The 16,644-nt window shown below is 44.4% G+C and overlaps 1 protein-coding gene across 2 annotated transcripts; it reads left to right on the top strand.

Moving 5' to 3' along the window:
• Window positions 1-2,438: 2,438 nt before the first annotated feature.
• On the top strand, window positions 2,439-16,313 carry LOC120034071 (non-receptor tyrosine-protein kinase TYK2-like). 2 transcript variants are annotated; one of them, XM_038980494.1, is made up of 24 exons: window positions 2,439-2,555; window positions 3,134-3,342; window positions 6,803-6,926; window positions 8,858-8,990; window positions 9,133-9,296; window positions 9,501-9,885; window positions 10,017-10,202; window positions 10,479-10,636; window positions 10,709-10,826; window positions 10,964-11,147; window positions 11,314-11,432; window positions 11,676-11,849; window positions 11,984-12,071; window positions 12,321-12,448; window positions 12,663-12,798; window positions 13,198-13,349; window positions 13,440-13,590; window positions 13,721-13,812; window positions 13,972-14,164; window positions 14,398-14,516; window positions 14,771-14,943; window positions 15,060-15,177; window positions 15,329-15,439; window positions 15,527-16,313. In XM_038980494.1, the coding sequence occupies exons 2-24, from the start codon at window positions 3,156-3,158 to the stop codon at window positions 15,665-15,667; spliced, it is 3,534 nt and encodes a 1,177-aa protein (XP_038836422.1). In that variant the 5' UTR covers window positions 2,439-2,555; window positions 3,134-3,155; the 3' UTR covers window positions 15,668-16,313. The 2 variants fall into 2 exon arrangements, with proteins under 2 accessions (XP_038836422.1, XP_038836423.1); XM_038980495.1 differs by lacking the exons at window positions 2,439-2,555; window positions 3,134-3,342 and adding an exon at window positions 8,078-8,645 and having other exon boundaries at window positions 6,828-6,926.
• The last annotated feature ends 331 nt before the right edge of the window (window positions 16,314-16,644 follow it).

Genomic DNA, 16,644 nt, shown 5'->3' with positions numbered 1-16,644 from the left:
GACCCTCCACCTCCAAATCGATTCCGCTCCAGAGTACAGGCCTCAGTGTAACGCTCATTCCTTCGACGATAAACGCGAATCCGACCTTCACCTCTGGTGAGACAAAACCGCAACTCGTCAGTGAAGAACACGTTTTGCCAGTCCTGTCTGGTCCAGCGATGGTGGGTTTGTGCCCATAGGCGACATTGTTGCCGGTGATGTCTGGTGAGGACCTGCCTTACAACGCCTACAAGCCCTCAGTCCAGCCTCTCTCAGCCTATTGCGGACAGTCTGAGCACTGATGGAGGGATTGCGCGTTCCTGGTGTAACTCGGGCAGTAGTTGTTGCCATCCTGTACCTGTCCCGCAGGTGTGATGTTCGGATGTACCAATCCTGTGCAGGTGTTGTTACACGTGGTCTACCACTGTGAGGACGATCAGCTGTCCGTCCTGTCTCCCTGTAGCGCTGCCTTAGGCGTCTCAAAGTACGGACATTGCAATTTATTGCCCTGGCTACATCTGCAGTCCTCATGTCTCCTTGCAGCATGCCTAAGGCACGTTCATGCAGATGAGCAGGGACCCTGGGCATCTTTCTTTTGGTGTTTTTGAGTCAGTAGAAAGGCCTCTTTAGTGTCCTAAGTTTTCATAACTGTGACCTTAATTGCCTACCGTCTGTAAGCTGTTAGTGTCTTAACGACCGTTCCACAGGTGCATGTTCATTAATTGTTTATCATTCATTGAACAAGCATGGGAAACAGTGTTTAAACCCTTTACAATGAAGATCTGTGAAGTTATTTGTTTTTTTACTAATTATCTTTGAAAGACAGGGTCCTGAAAAAGGGACGTTGCTTTTTTTGCTGAGTTTAGATAGGCGTACAGAGGCCCATTATCAGCAACCATCACTCCTGTGTTCCAATGGCACGTTGTGTTAGCTAATCCAAGTTTCTCATTTTAAATGGCTAATGGATCATTAGAAAACCCTTTTGCAATTATGTTAGCACAGCTGAAAACTGTTGTTCTGATTAACGAAGCAATAAAACTGGCCTTTAGACTAGTTGAGTATCTGGAGCATCAGCATTTATGGGTTAGATTATAGGCTCAAAATGTCCAGAAACAAAGAACTTTCCTCTGGAACTCATCAGTCTATTCTTGTTCTGAGAAATGAAGGCTATTCCATGCGAGAAATTGCCAAGAAACTGAACATCTCGTACAACGCTGTGTACTACTCCCTTCAAAGAACAGTGCAAACTGGCTCTAACCAGAATAGGAAGAGGAGTAGGAGGCCCTGGTGCACAACTGAGCAAGAGGACAAATACATTAGAGTCTAGTTTGAGAAACAGACGCCTCACAAATCCTCAACTGGCAGCTTCATTAAATATTACCCGCAACGTCAACAGTAAAGACGCGACTATGGGATGCTGGCCCTCTAGGCAGAGTTGCAAAGAAAAAGCCATATCTCAGACTGGCCAATAAAAATAAAAGATTAAGATGGGCAAAAGAACAGACACTGGACAGAGGAAGATTGGAAAAAAGTGTTATGGACAGACAAATCTAAGTTTGAGGTGTTCGGATCACAAAGAAGAACATTTGTGAGACGCAGAAAAAATGAAAAGATGCTGGAGGAGTGCTTGACGCCATCTGTCAAGCATGGTGGAGGCAATGTGATGGTCTGGGGGTGCTTTGGTGGTGGTAAAGTTGGACATTTGTACAGGTTAAAAGGAATCTTCAAGAAGGAAGGCTATCACTCCATTTTGCAATGCCATGCCATACCCTGTGGATGGCGCTTACTTGAAGCCAATTTCCTCCTACAACAGGACAATGACCCAAAGCACAGCTCCAAACTATGCAATAACTAATAACTGTCTATAAGGAGTGGCCAGCAGTCACCGGATCTCAACCCTACTGAGCTGTTGTGGGTGCAGCTTGGCCATATGGTACTGTAGGAAGTGCCCATCAAGCCAATCCAATTTGTGGGAGATGCTTCAGGAAGCATGGGGTGAAATCTCTTCAGATTACCTCAACAAATTGACAACTAGAATGCCAAACGTCTGCAAGGCTGTAATTACTGCAAATTGAGGATTTTTTGATGAAAGCAAAGTTTGAAAGACACAATTATTATTTCAATTAAAAATCATTATTTATAACTTTGTCAACATCTTGACTATATTTCCTATTCATTGTGAAACTCATTTCATGTATGTTTTCATGGAAAACAAATAAATGTATAAGTGACCCCAAACTTTTGAACGGTAGTGTATTTCTTGAACTGCAATGTTGGTTAAGGGATTGTAAGTAAGCATTTCACGATAAGGTCTACAACTGTTGTATTCGACGCATGTGATAAATACGACTTGATTTGAGCTATGCCACAAGACTACTGTAGTACAGCTGGTTCAAGGGGAGTGGCCAAAAGTGTCTTTCGGTGTTTTCGTCTGGTAGCTGACTTCTCTATCTATGCGCTTCACGGGAATGCGTAGGAGTAGGGGAAACACGCATTAGGAAATCATACGAAGAGTGGACTTCGGTTCAACCTGTATTGGATTTTCTAACTACACGTTTTAGGGACGCAACTAAATGGTAAGAAACCTGTAGTTTGACAAATGTGCAATACAATTTACAAATACCCGGCATTGGCGGATAAAGCATACTATATCAGTATTATAGGAAGTAGGCTTTCTGCCTCTGGTTTACAATTGTTTACAGTACACATAAGGCTATATTCCACCATATCCGTGAGCAATCAGTTCGATGACGAAGTGATTAATGTATTGGTGAGAATAGATTTAGAAAATGATGTGGAAACATTGGGTAAATTATATCCGGATTTTCGTGTCATGTTAATAGTTAAATTTACGTCTTTACTGATGTTCATGTGCAATACCCGGAAGGCCTTAATAGAAAATATTGGATCATATCGCGAGTTCTCAGAACATGGTAATAATGCTGAACAATTACATGGTAACAAATCTATTTGATCCAGATGTGCTTACTCGCTACAATAAGGCTTACATTGTATTTGAGTATACATTTTGTTGTTGATATTAACAAAACCCATGTATAAAGTATAAAACGCATGTCCTTAATTGTTCTCTGGATTTGTTACCATGTAATTGATTACAGTGAAATACTTTTCTCTTACTTCCTCCCTGGGACAGGTGTGGTGACCCAGCCTGGTCCATGATGTCTCGAAGTGGCCACTCCAAGAGTACCAGGACAGGGTCATCCACAGGCCAGTGTGAGCCTCCTCAGGGACCAGGCGTCCATGTCTATCTGTTTTGGACCAAGGGAGGGGAGCGCTATCTGACCCACACAGAGGGTAAAGTGACAGCTGAGGAGCTTTCCATCTCTGCAGCACAGACTGTGGGTAAGAACAAGTGCCATTTATTTTTTTCATGAAACAATATTTTGTGTGAGTATTGAGAAAGAATTTAGGGCTCTCCGGTTAGCTGTGTGGTGTTCTGTTTGCTCATGTTTGAGGACATTGGCAGCCTGGCACGTAAGGGTGTGTTTGAGTTGATGACTCCAGGAATCTGGGTTTTACAGGGCATTCGGGAAAGTATTCAGACCCCATCACTTTTCCCACATTTTGTTACGTTACAGCCTTATTCTAAAATGGATTCAATAGTTTATTTTCCTCATAAATCTTACACATTACCCCATAATGATTAAGCAGAAACAGGTTTTTAGAAATGCTTGCAAATGTATAAAAAAAAAACTGAAATATCACATTTACATAAGTATTCAGACCCTTTACTCAGTACTTTGTTGAAGCACCTTTGGCAGCAATTACAGCCTTGGGTCTTCTTGGGTATGACGCTACAAGCTTGGCACACCAGTATCAGGGGAGTTTCTCCCATTCTTCTCTGCGGACATTCATCGACTTGTCCCGAAGCTACTCCTGCATTGTCTTGGCTGTGTGCTTAGAGTCATTGTCCTGTTGGAAGGTGAACTTTCACCCCAGTCTGAGGTCCTGAGCGCTCTGGAGCAGGTTTTCATCAACAATGTACTTTGCTCTGTTCATCTTTCCCTCGATTCTGACTAGTCTCCCAGTCCCTACTGCTGAAGAACATCCCTACAGCATATTGCTGCCACCACCATGCTTCACCGTAGGGAGGGTGCCAGGTTTCCTCCAAACTAGAGGTCGATTAATTAGGGCCGATTTCAAGTTTTCATAACAATCGGAAATCAGTATTTTTGGACACCGATTTGGTCGATTTAAAAAAAATATTTTTTTATTTTTTACACCTTTATTTAATCTTTATTTAACTAGGCAAGTCAGTTAAGAACACATTCTTATTTTCAATGACGGCCTAGGAACGGTGGGTTAACTGCCTCGTTCAGGGGCAGAACGACAGATTTGTACCTTTTTACCTCAATCTTGCAACCTTACAGTTAACTAGTCCAACGCTCTAACCACCTGATTACATTGCACTCCACGAGGAGCCTGCCTGTTACGCGAATGCAGTAGAAGCCATGGTAAGTTGCTAGCTAGCATTAAACTTATCTTATAAAAAACATTCAATCAATCAATCATAATCTCTAGTTAACTACACATGGTTGATGATATTACTAGTTTATCTAGCGTGTCCTGCGTTGCATATAATCGATGCGGTGCATATCGTTGCTCCAATGTGTACCTAACCATAAACATCAATGCCTTTCTTAAAATCAATACACAGAAGTATATATTTTTAAACCTACATATTTAGCTAAAAGAGATCCAGGTTAGCAGGCAATATTAACCAGGTGAAATTGTGTCACTTCTCTTGCGTTCATTGCACGCAGAGTCAGTGTATATGCAACAGTTTGGGCTGCCTAATTTGCCAGAATTTTACGTAATTATGACATAACATTGAAGGTTGTGCAATGTAACAGGAATATTTAGACTTATGGATGCCACCCGTTAGATAAAATACGGAACGGTTCCGTATTTCACTGAAAGAATAAATGTCTTGTTTTCGAGATGATAGTTTCCGGATTCGACCATATTAATGACCTAAGGCTCGTATTTCTGTGTGTTATTATGTTATAACTAAGTCTATGATTTGATAGAGCAGTCTGACTGAGCGATGGTAGGCAGCAGCAGGCTCGTAAGCATTCATTCAAACAGCACTTTCCTGCGTTTTGCCAGAAGCTCTTCGCTGTGCTTCAAGCCTATCAACTCCCGAGATTAGGCTGGTGTAACCGATGTGAAATGGCTAGCTAGTTAGCGGGGTGCGCGCTAATAGCGTTTCAAACGTCACTCGCTCTGAGACTTGGAGTAGTTATTCCCCTTGCTCTGCTTGGGTAACGCTGCTTCGAGGGTGGCTGTTGTCGTTGTGTTCCTGGTTCGAGCCCAGGTAGGAGCGAGGAGAGGGATGGAAGCTATACTGTTACACTGGCAATACTAAAGTTCCTATAAGAACATCCAATAGTCAAAGGTTAATGAAATAAAAATGGTATAGAGAGAAATAGTCCTATAATTCCTATAATAACTAACCCCTAAAACTTCTTACCTGGGAATATTGAAGACTCATGTTAAAAGGAACCACCAGCTTTCATATGTTCTCATGTTCTGAGCAAGGAACTTAAACAGTAGCTTTCTTACATGGCACATATTGCACTTTTACTTTCTTCTCCAACACTTTGTTTTTGCATTATTTAAACCAAATTGAACATGTTTCATTATTTATTTGAGGATAAATTGATTTTATTGATGTATTATATTAAGTTAAAATAAGTGTTTATTCAGTATTGTTGTAATTGTCATTATTACAAATACATTTTTAAAAATCGTCCGATTAATCGGTATCGGCTTTTTTTGGTCCTCCAATAATCGGTATCGGTATCGGCGTTGAAAAATCATAATCGGTCGACCTCTACTCCAAACGTGATGCTTGGTATTCAGGCCCAAGAGTTCAATCTTGGTTTCATCAGACCAGAGGATCTAGTTTCTCATGGTCTGAGAGGCTTTAGGTGCCTTTTGGCAAACTCCAAGCAGGATTTAATGTGCCTTCTACTGAGGAGTGGCTTCCATCTGGCCACTCTACCACAAAGGTCTGATTTAGCGGATTGCTGCAGAGATGGTTGTCCTTCTGGAAGTTTCTCCCATCTCCACAGAGGAACTCTAGAGCTCTGTCAGAGTGACCATCGGGTTCTTGGTCACCTCCCTGACCAAGGCCCTACTCCCCCGATTGCTCAGTTTGGCTGGGCGGCCAGCTCTAGGAAGAGTCCTAGAGTCCTGTTTCCAAACTTCTTCCATTTAAGAATGATGGAGGCCACTGTGTTCTTGGGGACCTTCAAAGCTGCAGAAAGGTTTTGGTACCCTTCCCCAGATCTGTGCCTCGACACAAGCCTGTCTCGGAGCTCTATGTACAATTCCTTCGACCTCATGGCTTGGTTTTTGCTCTGGCATGCACTGTCAACTGGGCGACCTTATATAGACAGGTGTGTGCCTTTCTAAATCATGTCCAATCAATTGAATTTAACACAGGTGGACTCCAATCAAGTTGAATAAAACTTCTCAAAGATGATCAATGGAAACAGGATGCACCTGGGCTCAATTTCGAGTCTCATAGCAAAGGGTCTGAATACTTATGTAAATAATGTATTAGAGTTTTTTGTTTTTACATTTGCAAAAATGTCATAAAAACCTATTTTCACTTTGTCATTATGGAGTTTTGTGTGTAGATTGATGAGGACATTTTTTTAATTTAATCCACTTTAGAATAAGGCTGTACCGTAACAAAATGTGGAAAAAGTGAAAAGTGTACTTTCTGAATGCACTGTATGTCATTGAAAGGGTGAATCCAAGGTGTGCGTAACCTATATATCTGTCCCCCTAGGTATCACTCCACTGTGCCATGTCCTGTTTTCCATGTATGACCCTGAATCCCACTGCTGGTACAGTCCCAACCATTTTTTCAACCCAGAAGAGCAGACAAGCCTGACACTCCATTATCGCATGAGGTTAGTGTGTGCGTGTGTGTGTGTGTTTAAAAAAGGCCATCCCGTCCCCTCCTTTCAACCTACATTTCCCTCACACTCCCTTCATTTTCCCTTGAGTCCCGTTAGTTTGGCTGTTCAGCCTACCTTAGTTAGCCCTGCCGTTCCCAACCAATCAGAGCTCTTGGAAAGGCGCAACTGGACACTGCACCCACTCAGGTCAGAGTGTTATCTTTGTCCGAAGAAAGAAGACGCACATTTCTGACATCGATTTTTATTGTGGACAGCAACAAGAATACCTGAATGTGGTGCGTGCATCAAAACAACCATAATTCATTCGGAGTAACACAAGTACTATTCCACCTAGATTCATGTTATATGACCAGAAGTGTGTGAAGAGGAAAAGGAAATTAAAACCCTGAAAAGAGAAGCATCGTCATTGTTCTGACCGGACATCCTGTGGAGGGTCAGAACCCAGAGAAGCATCATCATTCTGTGATGGATGTAGTCTATCGCAGTGCCATCCGTTTTATCACCAAAGCCCCATATACTACCCACCACTGCGATCTGTATGCTCTCGTTGGCTGGCCCTCACTACATATCCGTCGCCAAACCCACTGGCTCCAGGTCATCTATAAATCTTTGCTCGGTAAAGCCCCGCCTTATCTCAGCTCACTGGTCACCATAGCAACACCCACCCGTAGCACGCGCTCCAGCAGGTATATTTCACTGGTCACCCCCAAAGCCAATTCCTCCTTTGGCCGCCTTTCCTTCCAGTTCTCTGCTGCCAATGATTGGAATAAATGCAAGCTGGAGTCTTATGTCTCCCTCTCTAACTTTAAGCATCAGCTGTCAGAGCAGCTTACCGATCACTGCACCTGTACATAGCCCATCTGTAAATAGCACACCCGACTACCTCATCCCCATATTATTACTTACCCTCTTGCTCTTTTGCACCCCAGTATCTCACTTGCACATCATCATCTGCACATCTATCACTCCAGTATTAATGCTAAATTGTAATTATTTTCGCCTCTAGGGCCTTACCTCCCTACTCTTCTACATCTGCACACACTGTACATAGATTTTTCTATTTTTATTTTGTGTTATTGACTGTACGTTTGTTTATGTGTAACTGTGTTGTTGTTTTTGTCGCTTTGCTTTATCTTGGCCAGGTCGCAGTTGTAAATGAGAACTTGTTCTCAACTGGCCTACCTGGTTAAATAAAGGAGAAATAAAATAAAACAATTGTTCTGACCGGACATCTTGTGGAGGATCAGAACCCTGAGAAGCATCAGCATTGTTCTGAGCGGACATCCTGTGGAGGATCAGAACCCAGAGAAGCATCAGCATTGTTCAGAGCAGACATCCTGTGGAGTATCAGAACCCAGAGAAGCATCAGCATTGTTCTGAGCGGACATCCTGTGGAGTATCAGAACCCAGAGAAGCATCAGCATTGTTCTGAGCGGACATCCTGTGGAGTATCAGAACCCAGAGAAGCATCAGCATTGTTCAGAGCGGACATCCTGTGGAGTATCAGAACCCAGAGAAGCATCAGCATTGTTCTGAGCGGACATCCTGTGGAGTATCAGAACCCTGAGAAGCATCAGCATTGTTCAGAGCGGACATCCTGTGGAGTATCAGAACCCAGAGAAGCATCAGCATTGTTCTGAGCGGACATCCTGTGGAGGATCAGAACCCAGAGAAGCATTAGCATTGTTCTGTATGAACATCCTGTGGAAGGTCAGAACCCAAATCCCAGTCAGTATAATTGTGCTAGCGGGTGAGGGCATTCACAGCCGACCGCTCAGAAGGGCGAGGGCATACCAGCCAACTGTTTTTATAGTGTGTGTGTGTGTGAGAGAGTTAGAATTGGTTTGTATGGGTCGACGATGCACTGTATGCTTTTACGTACAGGCATATTTATATAGGGAATTTTCTCTTTCTGTTCCCAGGTTTTACTTTCGGAACTGGCATGGGTTGAGTGAGAAGGAGCCGTCAGTGGCGCGATATGCCCCACGGTCAGGGACAGAGCACGGGGGCTCACCTCTACTAGAAATGACCTCCCTGGAATACCTCTTTTGCCAGGTGAGTTTCAGAATGAGGCGTGTTTTATCCAAAATGTGTTTGTATTCATATATTCCTGTGGAAGTGTGCATTAGCATAATATTCCTGTCACATGGACATTTTAATATTGTGAAATAAGTCATTTCCCTTTTGTTTCTCTTAGGCAAAGTTTGATTTTGTGAATGATGTCACGCCGATGGAGGATGCTCAAGGAAAAGAAGAGTTGAGTAGCTTTAAGAATGAGAGTCTGGGGATGGCTGTGCTGCACCTCTCTCACCAGGCCCTGTGCTCAGGCTGCACGCTACAGGAAGTGGCCAAGTCTGTCAGGTAAGCCATGAGTCAGAGGGGATGGGTGCATTGCTTTAGGAAGGGCTTTGACAAGGTTTCATATATTACTATAGTCTGAGGCTGTGTTGAAAATGGTACCTTATTCACTATCAAAACTAGTGCATTATATAGGGAAACTAGTGCCTTTACAAACACAGCCGTAATGTTTTGATTTACTTCCTTATTCCCCTTGCCATACTGTAGCTTCCTGCGCTGCATTCCGAGATCCTTCTCCAGACACATAGCGAGGGACAACTTCCTGACGAAGATCCGTATCCGGCGTGTGTTTGCTGACTTTGTGAAGACCTTCCAGGAGCAGACTGTGGACTTAGGACGCCTGGGCTCCCAGAAGGTCATGTTTAAATACCTGTCTACTCTGGAGCACCTAGCCCCCCGCTTCGGCACCGAGACCTTCCTCACGGCCCACCTGGAGCTGAGGAAGGACGGGGGCGACGGGAGCGGCTCCTACCTCAACACTAGCCACGCTCACGGGGCCTCTGACCCTGAGAACTTTGGCCCTCAGGTCATGCATGAGGTCATGGTGTCTGGTACCAAGGGGATTCAGTGGAGGAAGATCACGGTGCAGAAGGTATGTCTGTCTGTCTCATTGGATGTCTATCAAGCTCTTTGACTGCTAGTTAGAACTGTGAGTTGCCTTTGTGTGTTTCTGGTAGTATGCCTTCTGTGGGATGCTCTGTAAATTGTGTCTATCCATTCTAGGCCCAGCCCAACAGTTACTTTGGGAACGATTACTTAGGGAATCGGAAAAGTGTGAAGCAATCGCCTCTCCAGCAAGAACCTAAATCCTCTGACACATGGACGTCTTTCTGCGACTTCCCTGAAATCTCCCACATCACCATCACTGGAGCCAACGTCAGCATCATTAAACAGGACAACTTCTCTATGGTTCGAGCACCTGCCTCTCAACTGCTTTCTGTTGGGCCCCAAACGTATCTCGACATACACACACGTAGCTCAATGTTTTGTGCAAATCCCCCATTGACAACAGTGCATGATTTATGCGAAAACCTAAGTCAAGTGTGCAGATCTCAAGTTAGGTTTGTGTGTGTGTGTGAAGTTGCATCTTACTATATGATGTATGTCTGTATGGAAGCGGAGTATCTGACTGCGAAATGTGTGTAGGTGGTGTTTTCTGAGGATGATGTGTTTATATGTGTGTAGGAGGTTCAAATGAATTCCAGCCTTGAGGCTCTGTCTTTCGTCTCCCTCCTGGACGGGTACTTCCGGCTTACTGCAGACGCACACCACTACCTGTGTCACGAGGTGGCTCCGCCCAGAGTAGTGCTCAGTGCCACCAATGGCCTCCATGGACCAATGAAGTGAGTAACACACACACACACACACACACACACTGCCCTGGCTCCCACTACAATTCTGACTGTCTTTTTCAGTGATGACTTTGTGCTGCAGAGACTGAGGAAGGAAGCCGTTGCAGAGGGAGCCTTTCTTGTGCGCTGGAGCGTCCTCGACTACCACCGCATCATATTAGCTGTTCTAAACAAGAGTCAGGTAAAAGTGCCTCCACACCAAGCCCTGAAGGACGAGGAACATGGGAAATGTAGAGTCCAAAAATATAAAAAGCAATACAATGTCAGTAGAAGTTATATATTTGGATGCATGTGTGTGTCTTTGCTGGCTTCCTGTAGGATGGACAAGCTGCAATCCACAAGCAGTTCAGGATCCTGCATAGTGGTTCAGTGTTTGCTCTGGAAGGCTGGGACCGGGAGTTCTCCAGTGTCAAGGAGCTCACCGACAGCCTCAAGACCTTTGTGCTCAAGTCTGGCACGGACAATTTCACTGTGAAGAAATGCTGCCTACCCCGACCTGCAGGTTAGTTTGTGTGTGATGTGTTTTTTGTAGATGTGCATTGGTGTTGTTCTGACCCTAACATACAACAGCTCAACATATGTACAGAGATGTTATTCTGTAAGGAAGTGTTGTGTTGTGTGTCCATGTTTTCCTATACTGTATTTAAATGAGTGTTTGTGTGCTGCAGAACTGTCCAACCTCTTGGTGATGAGGCAGGGTGCGGACCAGTGTGTTCAGCCTGACTCTGTGGCCCTCTGTCTGACTCAGCTGAGGTTCCATCAGATCAAAGACAAGGAGATCACCCAGGTGAGAGAGAGGGCATTCTTCTCTTCTATACATCTCTCTGTCAGCGCCTTCCTTTGTGTGTGTTTCACCTGGGTTATATTCAGTAGGGCACACCGTAGCGAAACACTTTGCAGCGGTACCTCCCAGTTTCACAAAATTCCAATACATTTTTCCCTACTGAACACTGATGCTCTTCTCTATCTTTGTCCGGTTTGTACCCAGTACTTCTAAAATGGCTGTATGTCTGTTTGTCCCTGTGCTTAGGAGCAGCATCTGGGCCGTGGGACCAGGACCAACATCTACTCGGGCAGTCTGTTGGTGTGGGGCGGAGTGGAGGAGGAGGATGAGGAGGACAAGTGGAACAACAATCTTACTGATCGCAAAGAGATCCGAGTGGTTCTTAAGATCTTGGACCAGAGCCACAAGGACATAGCGTTAGTGAGTTACCATTAATGTATCATTATCCTCTTACAGGAATTGATTGCGTGATGAGTAACCTTACCAACTCTGTTGAATGTGAACCTTTGTTTACAATGTCATGATAATCCTTCCTCTTTCCTGTCCTCTCGTAGGCGTTCTTTGAAACAGCCAGTCTGATGAGCCAAGTATCTCACAGTCACCTGGTCTTTGTACACGGAGTGTCTGTCAAAGGATCTGAGAGTAAGTCACCATGGCACTACTCAACCTCACAACTTCCTTCTTCAGCACTGACACTTCCCTCTCAGAAGGTTAATTGTATTGGTTGTTTGAATTACTAGGCAACAGGACTGGTGTACAGTACAACCACAAGCCTGACTCTCAGCCAAACCATAGCCTTTAAATTAGACTCAATACAGTGAAGTGTCGGTCATCTCTAACAGTAAGTGGTGTGATCCTTGATAATAATCCTTGTCTTTGACCTGTCTGCAGACATCATGGTGGAGGAGTTTGTGGAGTTTGGGCCTCTGGATGTGTTCCTGCGAAGGGAAAGGGCTCTGGTCACTCCTCAGTGGAAATTTACTGTAGCCAAACAGCTGGCCAGTGCCCTGAGCTACCTCGTAAGTCAGCCTGATACCCTCACATCACAACAAACAAAGATTACTCCTCACTCATTGTATGAAACAATGACAACAACAATCTTCTGTGATAGTCCCTCCGTTTCAAACTGTAAACCCTTGTGTCCATAGTTAATGTATTGCCAACCCTCATGTCCCACTATTGAGTGTCCTGAATGTTCTTTATGTTGTTACCTCTACCACCTGGTTACTGCAGGAGACTAAACAACTGGTACATGGTAACGTCTGTGCCAAAAACATTCTGGTGGCTCGCCGTGGTCTGGAGGAGGGCTCCTTTCCCTTCGTCAAGCTGAGCGATCCAGGCATCGCCCTCAGCGTGCTGTCCAGAGAAGGTTAGTTCCTACTTGACCAATAAAACAGTTAGTTCCTACCAGACCACTTCCGTGTTGGGCAACACTCACTACATGATAAATAGAATCTCTCCACAGTGAGTTATTTTGTCAACCCTCAATTTCCGTCTCTGGTGATTTTGCTTGGTCTTCATTCTTTTAGATCAGATTGAGTCACAAGAAGCCCTATGCAAACCACTTCCTGGTTGCTGTGAGGCCCACTTCCTGGTTGCTGTGAGGCCCACTTCCTGGTTGTCTTGCACTTGCCATCATATTGACACTTAGCAGGAAGGCTTTAGAGGTTATTTAGTTTGTGTTGTGAGACCATGTGATTCATGAACCTACTGAATGTAGTGGTATTATATAGCCTGGTCTGACTTAGACTGTCTCTATGCCCTACAGAGCGTGTCGAGCGAATCCCATGGATCGCCCCGGAGTGTGTGCCAAGTGGTGCCCCATTCGGCAGTGCTGCCGACCAGTGGAGCTTTGGAGCCACACTGCTGGAGATCTGCAACAATGGAGATTTGCCCATGAGTGGCAGCACGCTCACTGAGGTACCTACGGCCCTATCGTCACTGCCCTTCTGCCATCCGCTTACCATGCCTGTGATTCATGCTGACCCCTGACCTCTCTCCTGCCAACAGAAAGAGCGTTTCTACGAGACGCGGAGTCGCCTCACCGAGCCCTCGTCGCAGGAACTGGCCAGCTTCATTAGCATGTGTTTGACCTACGAACCCCGGGAGAGGCCGTCCTTCCGCACTGTGCTTCGAGAGCTCACTGAACTACAGATCAAGAGTATGTCCTCTCCTTTTATTCTTTGGATCACAGTCTGTTTCTCTCCGTTTCCTCCTCTAGCATTTAGATTGACCACATTTTTGTGGTTGATTAGTGTTACTTTAATGTTGCTCTCCTGGTTTCTGATCAGATCCTGACATATCCCCCCTGGAGTCTCTCCCGGACGCTGACCCCAACGTTTTCCTTAAACGCTACTTGAAAAAGATCCGGGACTTAGGAGAGGTGAGTTAATTTCCCCGCAGGACAACGTGACTCTTATAAACACCTCTATGCTCTTCATCTTCTGTTGTACTTTGTGATCTACTAGCATTATGTAAAACATTATTCCCTGGCCTCCCTCTCACTGAGAGAATGCTTTGTGATCTCTCTCTTTGTCTCCAGGGTCACTTTGGGAAGGTGATTCTCTATGTGTATGACCCAGCCAACGACGGGACAGGGGACTATGTAGCAGTGAAGGCCCTGAAGCATGAGGGAGGCAGCCATCTCCGTGAAGGCTGGATGAAGGAGATTGAGATCCTCAAGTCTCTTTACCACGGCAACATAGTCAAGTACAAGGGCTGCTGCTCTGAGCTGGGTGAGTGGCATGTGATCCAGCCAAGCTCACCTGTCTGCCATCCACTTGCTGTATATGACTGGCAGTCTCATTTTCATACAATGCTTGTTTATTACATTTCTTGCTTGGCTCCTTCCTACATATGACATGTTCATGTGTGGGGGGTTTCCAGCATCTGTTCACATTTACATGTGTAGGGTAGCATTTGTATGTATGAGTGACTGCTGTAAATGCCTGTTTCGTTGTCTCTACAGGAGGGCAGACGGTGCAGCTGATTATGGAGTTTCTACCGCTGGGTAGCCTCAGAGAGTACCTAGTCAAACACCGCCTGGGCGTGGCTCACAGCCTCCTCTTTGCACAGCAGATCTGCCAGGTGAGACAAGAGCACTGCACGGGGGGCTGGTAATTTAAAGATATATGTAATCTAGATTCCTTCTAGGGTTCTGTTTAGTTCTGTAGCAGGTACACTGTTTGGGTTCAAGTTAAAGATTTGCTATCCAATATTGGAGTATTGTTTTAAACAACAATAGATTAAAGTACTCTATTTTCTTCTCTAACCGCTACTCTCTTTCACCTTGGTCTCCCTCATCTCTCCTCCTGCTCCTTCTGCTTTTTTTACTTTTTAAGGGGATGGATTACCTGCACTCGAAGCGATACATCCACCGGGACTTGGCTGCCCGGAACGTACTGGTGGAGAATGATCATCTGGTGAAGATCGGGGACTTTGGCCTTACCAAATACATCCCAGAGGGAGATGTTTACTACCGCGTGCGTGAGGATGGAGACAGTCCTGTGTTCTGGTGAGTCCTGGAGCCATTGAGTAATTACTTCCCTGCTGGGCTCTGGGCTGCTAATTTAGAGTCCAGATGTGTGCATAAAAAGGTGTCTTACAGTAACCTTTGACTTTATTTTACAGGTATGCAATTGAGTGTCTGAAGGAGAGCAAGTTTTCCTTCTCTTCAGACATTTGGTCCTTTGGCGTGACGCTCTATGAGGTCCTGACCCACGGTGAATATCGTCAGAGCCCTCCAGTGGTACGAAATGACACCCTCCGTCTCCGTCTAAATCCGCATGATCCATTTAATCAAGGCCACCAACCCTTTACATAATTATGATGCAGTCAGTGTGTGGTTTGCTGAGTGTATTAATTGTGACGTGTGCGTTTAAAAAAAAAAAAAATTATAGAAGTTCGTTCAGATGATGGGTAACGTGCGGGGTCAGATGACGGTGATGGTGCTGATCAAGCTGCTGGAGAAACACAATAGGTTGCCCTGCCCCCGAGACTGTCCTAGCGAGGTAAAGCATACAGCTAAACACTCAGTCTTCATTATTTCTGTAAGCCAGATGCACCTAGGGAAACAAACCTGTCTTTGTTTTCAACAGGTTCGCATGTTGATGCAGCATTGTTGGGACTTTGACCCCGCGAGAAGGCCATCTTTCAAATCCCTCATTGAGTCCATCGAAGCGATTCGCAAGACATACGAACGGCAACCCAATGTGCGGCTGGCCCAAATTAGCCAATGAGAACCTTACTTTTTCACAGGCCAGCTGGCCTTACTCCTGTATACCTCAGCACTTTGCTACATAAGTCTACTCTAGAGTCTACACCACACCCTGAACCACAGTGCCCTCTGTCTGTTCTGAAGGAGTAGACTGCTCTTTGTATTAATAAATAGGAACTCAGGTTTTTAGTAATTCTCATCCATTCATTCATATAGATGAGCCCTTAGTGATGGCACCTGTTTTATTTTGATGTGACAGATATAATTTTTTTAGGTGTGAAATTCCCTTAATGGCAGCTATAGTGCTGTCTCGTGAGGAGAACCGGGTCCATGTTCCGTGACTGATCAAATTAGGTTCTACCTTTTAGCCCGAGTTGGAGGATCCCATTCATATGAAATATTTACTATCCAGAACAGGAGAGGAGCTGTCATTCCACATGATTTGTCACTCATAATGTTCACATGATTAATATAACACTTCAATTGAGGCATGTATATTACCAACAGTTTCTCTTTATTTCTGTATTGGTGTAAATATAAATCATTTACTGATTGTATCATATCATGTTTTTCCTTATGTTTGAATGTATTAAATGTTTGAGTGGGCGAATGTTGAAAATTAAGCATTTGTATCCCTTGACTGTGTTTAATAAATTTGACCAAAGCCCAAAAAATGCAGGTTGTGAATTGTTAGTTCATCATTTGTAACACTTTCACCGAATGTAAATTACCAATAATGTATTTATTTAAAAAAGAGGGTTGAGTGCAAAGCTAAGGGAAGTCCACTTCTGTTTGCCAACTTGAGCAAACTGTCTACTCAGATGTGGTATGATAAACATGCTAAGGTCCAGTGTGCCTTGAGGCGAAAGCTAATTTGATTTTATGCCTAAATAATTTCCCTATTAGTTGAGCTTTTCCAAATAAAATAAATTTTCCTGTCAATCAGCGACATACACAGCTGAATGTAATGCAAACACCTCAACTTCTATTGAATCAGAA

The sequence above is a fragment of the Salvelinus namaycush genome, chromosome 41 (assembly GCF_016432855.1).
Source record: "Salvelinus namaycush isolate Seneca chromosome 41, SaNama_1.0, whole genome shotgun sequence".
NCBI lineage: Eukaryota > Metazoa > Chordata > Actinopteri > Salmoniformes > Salmonidae > Salvelinus > Salvelinus namaycush.
This window is presented reverse-complemented; position numbering and strand designations above follow the sequence as displayed.

Bases quoted from the DNA above. Each gene is read 5' to 3' on its own strand.
- LOC120034071 (XM_038980494.1), top strand. From the start codon at position 3,156: ATGATGTCTCGAAGTGGCCACTCCAAGAGTACCAGGACAGGGTCATCC. The intron at 9,297-9,500 runs GTAAGCCATGAG...GCCATACTGTAG, and splicing joins GAAGTGGCCAAGTCTGTCAG to CTTCCTGCGCTGCATTCCGA. The intron at 10,637-10,708 runs GTGAGTAACACA...TGTCTTTTTCAG, and splicing joins GGCCTCCATGGACCAATGAA to TGATGACTTTGTGCTGCAGA.